Source organism: Notechis scutatus, chromosome Z (assembly GCF_049901735.1).
Source record: "Notechis scutatus isolate UNSWTSFEM ecotype Mainland chromosome Z, rNotScu1.2, whole genome shotgun sequence".
Classification (NCBI taxonomy): Eukaryota; Metazoa; Chordata; class Lepidosauria; order Squamata; family Elapidae; genus Notechis; species Notechis scutatus.
The window spans coordinates 51,109,443-51,121,280 of NC_142025.1; the positions used below are offsets into that span (position 1 = coordinate 51,109,443).

The following is an 11,838-nucleotide window of genomic DNA, read 5'->3' on the forward strand; positions in this document are numbered from 1 at the left end:
CTTGCTTTCTAATGCCAAATCAGCTACTGCTTTAAAACTTGGCTATTGTTGGTTCAAACTAGAGTTGTGGGATCTGACAGCTCAATATCAATAATGGGTCCACTGATGCATTGCAGGAACTGAACTGTTTTTTGTCCTAATGATAATTTTATTAATTCATGTTCATTAAAAACGTATCTTCAAAATGAAACTTAAAGCATCACAAAGACTGTAAAGAGATACTATAATGTCTGCATATTTTGTAATTAGACATCCATTTTAATGTTTTAGGGTAAAAATCCATTCTCAGAATTCACATTGGCTTTGTTAAAAAAAAAAAACTGCGGTAAAATAACCCTAACAACTAAAAGTCTCGAAGGCGATAGCTCATTTCTGTCAAACTGCTCCCCTTTGGGAATTAATCCCGATCTGATCCTCAAAGGGCAACCTCAATTACAGCCGGGAGGTGTAGACTTCAGTAATAGCTATTGAAAGAGGACCTTGGGAATTGTAGTCTTTGGAAGCACGTGGAAACTAAGAAAACAGTAGAGAGAAACTACAGTCCCAGGAAGCTTTGGGCAGACCTGGAAACGATAGCCACTTCCTGAAATCCGGCAGATCGAAGATGGATTCGGCGTTTGTAATTGTGTGCATTGTGCGTGGGAAGCAGGTTAGAAAAGGGAGATTTGATGTCTGCTTATCAACAAAGATGCCAATTTTTATTATACATAATGAGATTTCTGTCGGTCCAGATCGCTACGGCTGTGTCATATTTTTATGGGTGTATTGTTCATTTCAATGAAATGGATTGTATAATGATAATTACGATTTGTTATACTTAGTGCAACTCTGCCTCATCGAGTGTCAGAGGCTTATCTACAATGCAAAATTGGCTAATTCTGATAACAAAGAGATTCCTGAAGCTCAAGATCCAGCATTTCTAACAAGTATGGTTTGAATGATGAGGGAGGTGGATGGGAATTGTACTTCAACAACATCCTGGAGGGGAACTTGTTGCCTATCTAGTAGAGTCTATTCCTATGAACCAAATATTCTAATACTTGGAAGAAAACACTTTAAAAAATTCTTTAAAATTAGGGGTCATCCTATGAAAAGGTTTTGTGGGATAGATGAGAAAAAATAGATACTGCTTTGTAAGATTTAATGTCACAAGTTGTCATGGGATCTGATTTAGATGAATTGAAATTGAATAAATTTGTGAAGGGCAACACCCCTATCTTTAAATAGTCTTTACAGATTTTTCTGGTTGGCTGCTTTGAGGCACATGATGAATCAAGTTGGCTGGTAGAACTCTAATTATATTGTTTGTTAATTGTATGTTTCAAATAGGTGTTCATATGTTGTCTTGAATCATAATATCACTCATCTGCTGTAACTTACTGTGAGTTTCTTTCATCATTTTAGCCATAAATAGTAATGCAAACAAAATACTTTGTATTGTTTTTATTTGGTTGTTTTTGAATGTTTCAGTTTGATAATGATTTTTAATTTTTCTTGTTTACAGTAATTGGAACTGAAGGTTAGATACAGTGTACAAGTAGGTGTCTTTACCATATTACAACATGTTTTCCTGGTTTTGTTATTTAATCATATACCGTATAGAGGGGTCTGAATGAAGTTTGCATGGCCTGTGTCATATCTATTTTGGTTCCATTCTCTGATTTGAGATATATTATGTTGAAAACATTGTGCATATTTTTATGTTCTTCGAATGATTTTGAATACTTAGAATTATGAATTGGGGTTGGTTTTTTTGGGGGTGGGTGGGCAGATGACCAGTTTAAGGACGGTGGTATATACATGAAGCTATAGAAAAGCTTAATCAACATAATTGATTTTCAGTAGGTTAGGATTCATGTTTCCTGTGTTAAAAAGAGTGACAACTGCATTTTACTATATTTAGGGACTGGGTGTGTATACAATGCTTTACATACTTGGCATTGGATTCTCTATATGGACATATCTCCACAATATAGTTACGTGTATACACACCATTCTTGCAACTGGAAATTAAGAAAAAGCATGCCTCACTCAGACATTTGAATGAGAGATTTGCTGCCTGGAAATGATACAAACTTATTTTTAATGTGCCTTCAACATAATGTTGAGGAGCACAAACAGAAAAATAAAAGTGTTCACCTAAAATATTGCCCTTGAGAAAATAATACTGTCTTGGAGAAAGGTAATGAAGGATATGTTGATGCTACTTATTCTTATAGATTATATAAGAATATATAATCTATAAGAATATATAATTTATAAGATTCTTATATATTAGATATTTTGCCTGCAGGCACAAACTGGTTTAAAATATGTTTTGTTTATATAAGGAGTTGGTGGTTGTCAGTTTCATTCATTTTAGTATTTGCAGGATAAATTGAAGAATGTAGCATCGTAGTTTCAGTTCATGTTCTGTACCATTGATATATCAAAATGTGAGTGAAACAGTTGACAGGAAAGTGTTTTCAAGTCATCTGATCCAAAATTATATTACACAGTTGATTGACCAGCTTACTGTGAATGCTAAAAATGACAATGACAGCTCTCCTTCAGTGTAATATTTAAGTTACGTCTAGTTTAAGTACACAAGTCCAGGACAACTATGCATCTGTGTAGAGCAATATTGTAAATTGTAAATGCATCTATTAAAAATAGTAAAGGGCCAGACATTTCAAAAAGAAGTTTACCGATGTCAACAGATTAATGAAAAGAAAAACTTAAGAAACAAAAACGTCTGAAATTAGATATTTTGCTGTGGTATGGGTACTTTTTACAATGGAATCGAAATATTTTAGAGTTGCTTTTTTTGCATTCATGCAGAACAAAGATTCCAAGGTGAGTTTGGGCATCATGTTATGCTTCTGTATTTCTGTACGTTTAACAGTCATGTAAATGTGAGGAGCAAAATGCGAGTGAAATGAGCTAAGTATGCTAACATTCAGCTTATTAATGATAAATTGAATTTCATTGGAATCCTGTCTTATAAATGTATGCAAACATGGCCACTGACTCAAAATATAGCTATCTTTGCTCTAGAAACATTGATCTATTTAAGTGAGTTCTTCTATTAATCTGAATTTAATTATACCTTCAAGTTAAATTCCATTCTCAGGGCTGAAGAATAGTACTTATCTTGGCTTATATTTGAACAGTTAATAACATGGTTAAGTTTAGACCAGTGCAAATTAGTTTTAATTAAAATCCAGCAAATTCTGTAGGTGCTTGTACTATAGCTAAAATTACAAATAGACAAGTGTTCAGTGATTGAGTCTGTTTTTACATTTTTTGGAAGTTTAGTGTAACATAGCTTTTTGTATTAAAATTACATTCCTTTGCCATTAAAGGTATTGTTGAATATAGATCAAGAAGTAGAAACCATTTCAAATAAATTAATTGAGCACTTGTATTAAATATTACTTTTTGTGATCAAATTTAATATATTATAACTAGTCATTAACTTACAGCTTGGCGATTGTTTGAAGTTATGATAGACCATCCAAAGGTATTTATGACCCTGCCTTAGTCGTACAGTCACTTCAGTGCCCCTGCCATTATTCACTCTTATGACCAACCGCAGGAAATTGCAGTGCCCCGCTTCCCCTACAGCTATCTCCCTCACCTATCCTGTGGGGTCTCTGCAAGCCTCAGCCTCCAAAGTTTAGCTGTGCTCTGTTTATTTGTGGAGCCTCCTTAAAAAATCCCAACAGTCTCTTAAGTACTGCTTGCTTGCAGAATAGAGTGAAGTTGTGATGAGCATAGCACAAAACATCATAGTCCTCTGACATCACTGGATGAAATCACCAGAACTTGCTGCCTTAGCAGAGTGAGGAAAATCCTTAGAGATGATTCACACCCTAGTCAACACACTCTCCTACCATTGAGCAGGAGATATAGAAGCATAGCCAATAGTACAAACAGGCTAGAAGACCAGCTTTTATCCATGGGCTGTCAGACTCCTGAATACAACATAACATCATAACTCCGTAACTACGAGTATGATAGACTCGCAGAGTCTGCGCAACATGCAACATGTTCACATTGGTGCAATATGATGTAATGTTATGCACATATATGTACAGAGGATTGTGTTAATATGATTTACTGAGTTAGGGATTTTCTTTTTTCACTATGATTTATTGAGATGTATTATGTTGGGGCGGTGAACTAAGGGAGGCTCAGCCAATTGATAATAAAGGATGATGATGATGATTGTTATTGTTATTATTTCAGCAGCTTTGCAAGAAAGCTGAGCCTTGCATTGCATCAGCCAGGCTACTCTGCAAAAACCCAAAAAGGTAAGTTGGGTGCCCTTGGGCCCTGGAGCTGAATGTGGGGTAGGGTCAAGACTTAAAAGTGCCTGCAATGCTGGATAAGAAGTAGACTGGGCCTAAAAGGTTTAACAGCCTCCTGCTCTGGTGGTTTCTATTGCTTAGTTTTAGGCTGCTTTAAGGCCTGGCTGCAAGCAGGCTGTGTCCTGCAAGTCCCTTGGGTTGCTGGATGGGAAGTAGCATGCCTTGGCCTACAGGCTCTAACTGCCCTTTGTGCACCCCAGTGGTGTGGTTCACCAGCAGCCTGTGCAGATGACAGAAGAATTGGGCAGTGGGGAAGAACAGGGACCAGTCTGGGAGTCTGGGGAGGACTAGGACGATGGTCCTGTGTCCAATGCAGAGATGGGGCCAGAGCCATCTGGGAGTTGTGTGCTGACTCCAGAGCCTCCAGACTCTGACAGCAGTGAGGCAGAGGAAAAAGGGGAGCCAGTTCCCAATGCGCAGAGCTGCCAGAAGGCAAGAGCAGCTAAAACAAAAGGGATGACTCACAAGTAAGGCTTGGAGGTGATTGCCCCTCCTATAAGATATAAAGTAAGTGCAAAGGTAAAGAAACCTTTGCAGGAAGCAAAGTCGTTCGCTCTATTCGGATTAAACCTTGAAGCTCTGTATGGACTTTGTACTTCATTTGGTGTTTTTTTTTTCCAGTTAATTTGGCACTTTAGTTTGTTGGCAGCAATTCAAAGGAGATAAAGGTGGGTGCTTATCTTGAGGGACCGTTTGGGACTCATTATGGGCTGGGAATGAACATAATTCCCAGCATTGAAATAAAGCAAGAGTTGTTTGGACTAAGTGTGTGCTTAATTATGGTCTCGGGAAGCCTTGGTCAGAACAAGAGGCTCCTTTAGGCTCCCTTCAGTGGCTGACAGACCAGAAATCCTGAGGAACAATGAAATGAATCTTTATACAAGTTAACTTGGTGCTCTTTCCCAATTTTTCCAGGAACCATTTTTCACAGATTGCAATGGGCTGCCGGGACGTTCATGCTGCGACAGTCCTAGCCTTCCTCTCTGGAACAGCTGCTTTATCAGGACTCATTGCTGCTGCACTGCTTCCAAACTGGAGACAAATGCGACTCTACACCTTTAACAAAAATGAGAAGAACGTGACCGTTTACACTGGGCTGTGGATTAAGTGTGTTCGCTCTGATGGCAGCAAAGACTGTGTCATTTATGACACCGAGTGGTATACAGCAGTCGATCAGCTAGATTTGCGTGTCCTCCAGTTGGCTCTTCCTATTAGCATGTTGACCACAGTCTTGGCCCTTTTTCTCTGTTTAATTGGCATGTGTAACACAGCCTTTGTATCCACGGTGCCCAACATCAAGCAGGTCAGATGCCTCATCAATAGTGCAGGCTGCCATCTTGTGGCCGGCCTTTTCTTTCTTCTTGCGTGCGTCATTTGCCTGATACCATCAGTTTGGGTCATCTTTCATAATAGAGACCTGAATCAAAAATATGAGCCTGTTTTCACTTTTGACATTTCTGTTTACATTGCTATTGCCAGTGCAGGTGGCTTATTATTTACAGCTATTCTCTTATGCCTCTGGTACTGTGCATGCAAGACTTTACCTTCTCCTTTCTGGCAGCCTCTATATTCGCATGCCCCTAGTGTGCACAGCTATGCTTCCCAGCCATATTCTGCGCGATCACGGCATTCTGCCATTGAAATTGACATCCCTGTGGTTACACGTACTTCTTAAAAGAATGGGTTAAGAAAGGCAAACATTCCTTTGTGTATTCTCCCCTTATGCTAACATTTACAAGTTCCCACAGCTTAGCAACTTCTGCAACTATAGCAAGGGTATGTGTAATTTGGTGACGTTTACTTTTATTACCTAGATTGATAAGAAACAGGAATGAGCAGGCTGAAATACTAGAAGCAACTGCAAACTTTTAAGGGCCTTTGAAACCAGCAGTTTTTGTAAGTTTATAAATAACAAACTTTAGTATCATCTTACTTTTGCAGAACTCAAGTTTCTTCCATAAAATATAGTACTGAAAAATGCCATCGTGCTGTTTGTCTTCCAGTATGTGAAACAGTTAAGTGCAGGTAGTCCTCAGCTTACAACTATTTGTTTAACAATGGTTCAAAGTTACAACGGCCCCAGAAAAAAATAATTTACAACTTGTACTTATGTCTGGAACACTACCCCTTTGATCATGTGATCACAAATTGGGTGCTTGGCTAATGGCTTTCATTTATGACTGGCATCCAGCAGTTACATGATCACAATTTACTATCTTCCCAGCTGATTTCAATTAAAAATGTCCATTGGGCATGGTAAATCTGCTTAATGATCACATGAATTACTTAACTGTGGTGATTCACTTCATTATAAAAATGGTTGTAAAATCCAATCTGATCACATTTTTTAACTGCAGTGACTTACAAAGGAAATTCTAGTCTCAATTGTGGTCACATGTCAAGGACTACTTCTATTTCCTTCCAGTCTACAGGTAGTCCTCGACTTACGACCATTCATTTAGTGACTGAAGGCTGCAAAAAGTGACTTCTAACCGATTTTCACACGACCCATTGCACCATCCCCATCATTAGGTGATTAAAATTTGGATGCTTGTCAACTGGTATGTATTTACAAAGTTTGCAGTGTCCCAGGTTCTGTGGTCACCTTTTGCAAACTTCTGAAAAAGTCAGTGGGGAAGCCAGGTTCAGTTAACAATTGTTTTTCTTAACTACAGTGATTCACTTGACAACTGGCAAGAAAGATCATAAAATGGGGAAAAATTCATTTAACCATATTGCTTAGCAACAGAAACTTTAGACTTGTGATCATAAGTCAAGGACTAACTGTAGTATCCCTCTAATTTGAAACATTTGTAGTTTAAATCTTTTCTCCACTGATAGTCATTTCTTATTTTTACAAATGATAAACTGATTTTGTCTAAAGCTGTCCTCGACTTACAACAGTTCATTTAGTGACTGTTCAAAGTTACAACAGCAATAAAAAAAGTGACTTAGGACTGTTTTTCACAGTTAACACCTTTGCAGCATCCCTATGATCATGTGATCAAATGCTTGGCAACTGTTTCATACTTAAGACCGTGGCTGTGTCCCAAGATCATGTGATCAGTCAATGAGGAAGCCAGATTCACTTAACTAACTTATCAACTGAAGTGCTTCACTAAACAATTGTGGCAAAAAAAGGTCGTAAAATGAGGCAACGGTCATTTAACAAATGCCTTGCTTAACAAATTTTTGGGCTCAGTTGTGTTCATAAGTTGAGGACTACCTGTAATAATTTGACATTTAGTATGCAAAGTAATAGTTTATGTACCCATTCAATCCTGGGCCTATTGTGTTTCATTATGCATATACAAAATATATTTGTCAACATTTTTTAATGTTTGTTAACTTTGTTCCTATGAAGATTGCCATTTCTAAAGAAGCACAATGCTAATAAGCAGGAGTAAAACTACATTGCCTAAGAAACGTTTTTTTGGTTAAAGAAAAACTTTAAAGCTTTTTTTTTCAACAAAGGAAATTATGTAAAAGTCTGTTTACAGACAAACTATGAGTAGCGTAACATCAATATCAGAATAGTCTCAGGACTGATTATGGAGGCAAAATCAAAAGTGTAGATCAGTTGGACTGCTATTGCCTAAGGGCTTATGCTACCATGGTATGTATCTCTATTATCAAATATTTTTATAGCTAATGTGAGTTTTTTCATTATACTTAAAATCATAAGTATTCTAAATATTTGTTAACAAAAGAAAATCTTCCTCTCTATTGAAAAATACCTTTCTGATTTTAGATTATTTTTAAAAATAAGTACAGAATTACATTTATGGGTTACTTTTTATAAGTGGATTCCTGAAAGCCATGTTCCAAATAAATTATACCGAGTATAGAATATTTTTGTATAATATTACAATTTTGAAGATGAGATTATCATTATAAACATTTGCTGTATTGTTACAAGCATATTGGCTTGGTTGTAGATCTCACATTGTTTCTTTTGCAGAAACAATGTTCTTGTGCTTTCAGAAGGATCCCCCCGGCCTCAATTTTCCGGTATTTACTGTTTTCTAAGTATTACCAGAAGCAGATACGAACTTTAGAGTATGCTATTTGATCTCTTTTTTTAAGCGAATAAGAATTTTCAAAAGCTTTTAAACATATCCTGGAAATTGAACTAAATCTAATATCTTTCTTATTGACTTCTAAGAATATTACTTTTTAATTTGCTTTAAACAGTAAAAATAGTTAAAAAAATAATTGAAGAAAGCAAAGTTTTGTTTATGAACTTCATTTCTTTAGGTAAATTATTGGAAATTGTTCTATATTAATGTTTATTTTGCATTTACCATTCCAATTATATACACATCAACCTGTGTCATTGAGACCTTTTAACTTTGTTTTGAATCAGGAATTTCTCAGAAATGTTGAGTATGTAACACTTTTAACGGTGATGTTTGCACTGTTTACAACTAAAAATAGAATGTTAGAAAGGATTTATATTTGCACTTGAACTTCATAAATGGGAAATGAGTACAATTCCCTTCAAATAGCTGCAGTTAATGAGAGCTACACATAAAAACAGCTTCAAAATGCAGGGCAAGTTTTAAGTTGTTGTGTCAATGACAAACATATAACAATGTTTTCAGTTCTCCCATTCAGGTATTCAGTTTCTATTGTCTTTTGGAGAATTTAGAAATCTTAGGGAAATAAAACAGCTGCATTCTGATCATTTCCTCTTCTTCTGCTTCAATTCTCATCTTACTAATGAGTAGGACAACAAATGAGGAGGTTCAGATTCTTATCTACCTGTAGTCTTTTAGAAGCTTGATGGGTGATTTTGAGCTAGTAGCTCTTTCTCAGCCAACCTACCTCACGTAATTGTTTTTGCAGGAAAAATGAAAGGACGTCCTATGAATACTGCTTTAAGCTCCTTGTATAAAAACTAAGGAGGTACGAAAACAATTAGCATACAATATATCAGTTACATTATGCAATATAAATGATGGGGCTGATGTACCTAGCTTAGAGGTTCTGTTTTACCCTTTGTTGAGGATATTGTATAATAATTAAGGTATCAAGGAGACCAGGAGACAGTGAGTTCTAGACCCAACTTTAGGCACAAAGCCAGCTGGGCGAACTTGGTCTCTCAGCCCTAGGAAGGAGGCAATGACAAGCCACTTCTGAAAACTTGCCATGAAAACTTCAGGGACTTGTCCAGACAGTTTCTGATAATCAGACACAATTGAATGTAAACAAAAGAAAAAAGAAAAAGCGTACTCTATAGATTGAAGTGGCATGGATATAGCCACATACTCAGCCACATACCCAAAACAGTGGAACTGTTTTCCAAAATAAATATTCCATTATGTACTCTGTACTCTGTTAGCTCGAGTTCTCTGAAAGAAAGTATGTCAGGCTGATCTTTTGGGAGCTGGGTGAGTTTCATTAGATGGTAGAGGATACACTTTGTATTATGGCTGGTGCTTTTAATATTTGAAGAAGATGGCTCGGAGAATGCTATCAAGGATTGCTATGTTTCAGTTTGGTCATGACTCCATAGGTAGCTGTTCTACATTAAAGTTCTATATTTTTATGGATTCTAACTCAATGTATTAGGATTTTGCAAATACTAATTTGCTTTTCTGGGGATAGGTTTTCACGCCAGTATTTGTTTAACAGTGTTGAGCTTCAGGATTTTAGTGACTGGTTTAGGGAACAGATTTTCTGATGTTTTGCAGCAATTCTATCTAGCATCTTCAGAGACAAAGTTGTCTGTCACATGGACCACAGGCAACTGAACAGGAGCTGACTGCTCCTGTTTTTATAGTCATATAGTTAATAAAGTTATATAAAACTATATCATTTTGTAGTCTTTATATGTGTCCAGACAGGCTATAAACATAGGAACCCAGTCAAATCTTGCTCAATTACCAATGGTCTACCTCACAAAATCTGAAGCTCAATACTGCCCATCTTGCTTTTCTGTTTTAAGAGTACAAGGCCTCTAAGCAAAATGAGAAAATTACCATCAGTGCCAGCATGTTAAGTGGCATCAGAGTAATAGAATCAGCTCTGTGCCATTTGTCTCATTCCCCAGCAATGTGGATAGACAGTATCCCTCACTGATGCTGAAGAAAATTTGAATTGTTTGTCTAGTTGGATTTTGTATATTTTCTTAATATTTATTATAAATTGGCTTTTTGACAGTGTTGACTGCCCGTGCATGCAGAAGCTATTAAACTGTGACTTGGGTATAACATTAATCTGTTTCTTTTGAATCTTATCTTGCCTAGCATGATTTAAATAGAGTAATTTTTCAAATGCAAAATTTTGGACGTGAATCCCACCACTCATTTTAGAATAAAATTTATCTTTGTGTTGCATGGAAATGTATTAATTTAATCAGAGTTGCTTACTGTAAAGAAATCTGGGTTTGACATTTAATATCTCATAGTTTTGTGTAGTTGTATTTTTAATTAAAAAATAAAACATTATTTTGCAATGATTGACAATACATTGATTGATATATACAAAAGTCTTCTTCATTGTAATAGTACAAATTCCTGCTAAGGTGAACAATACTACTTACACTATGCTTTAGTATACCATAAGAATTAGACCTATATGTATCTCATGTCTGTCTTTTCATTCACTCTGCTCTTTTCATTCAGCTTTCCAAATTAGACCTTCCTAGTTAAGTATCCTAGGTTTCCAAAATATTCTCATTGGGCTTTGGAGGGGGGGGGGCAGGATTCAAAAGGTAGTGGTTAAAGATTTGAAGATGGTTTTTACTGTTTAACAACTACAATTGGGACAAGCATTTCAGGCATTAAGCAAAACAGTCACTATGTGAAACCACAACTCTGCTTAGGATCTGAAATCAGCTTTCCTTTGCTTTACAGACCTGTGAAGGTCATAAATGCCAGGATCTATTGCAGAATTAACTCATCACAGTTCTGACTGAACAATTGCTAAAGATTTGTAGACTTATGACCACAATTGGGCACAGAATCACAATTGTGGTTGCTAATTGAGCTTGTGGGTCATTAAACAGATGGAGTCAGGAGCTTGGATGTGCCTTCTCCAAATCAGCTTTCAAAGAATCACAAAAAACGGAGCCTGGTTGGAGGCAAGAGGCCACACTTTGCATAGACTGGTGTGTCAGCTGAAAAAAAAAATCTGAAGTGGGGCTGGTCTGGTGAGCTGAGCAGTTTTCCATAAGCTAGTGGCCCTGGGGCCAGCCTTATTTGCACAGGCTGATGGACTAGCTAGATTGATGACTGAGATGATGGTGGTGGTGGAAGATAGGTTGGTGGGGAAAGTCACAGTACCCTTGTGTTTGGAACTGCACTTAAGCTGCCTAACACCCAAAATGTGTTCACCTGTTCACAGGGATGCCATAACTTTGGGCACAGGTTACAAGTCCCTTCATTCAGTACCATCATATTTTCAGTAGTTGATGCATGAACAGTTGTAAGTTCAAGACTGTGCTGTATTCTCCAGCATTTTCTTAAAAATGGGAAAGGTA

General features: G+C 36.8%; 1 protein-coding gene across 10 annotated transcripts; it reads left to right on the forward strand.

Moving 5' to 3' along the window:
• Positions 1-595: 595 nt before the first annotated feature.
• CLDN12 (claudin 12) lies at positions 596-9,596 on the forward strand. 10 transcript variants are annotated; one of them, XM_087945870.1, is made up of 6 exons: positions 596-649; positions 1,330-1,381; positions 1,505-1,537; positions 4,234-4,295; positions 4,974-5,020; positions 5,268-9,596. In XM_087945870.1, the coding sequence occupies exon 6, from the start codon at positions 5,290-5,292 to the stop codon at positions 6,025-6,027; it is 738 nt and encodes a 245-aa protein (XP_087801996.1). In that variant the 5' UTR covers positions 596-649; positions 1,330-1,381; positions 1,505-1,537; positions 4,234-4,295; positions 4,974-5,020; positions 5,268-5,289; the 3' UTR covers positions 6,028-9,596. The 10 variants fall into 10 exon arrangements, with proteins under 10 accessions (XP_087801996.1, XP_026542215.1, XP_026542218.1 ...); XM_026686430.2 differs by lacking the exon at positions 4,974-5,020 and having other exon boundaries at positions 4,231-4,295; XM_026686433.2 differs by lacking the exon at positions 4,974-5,020.
• Positions 9,597-11,838: the final 2,242 nt, after the last annotated feature.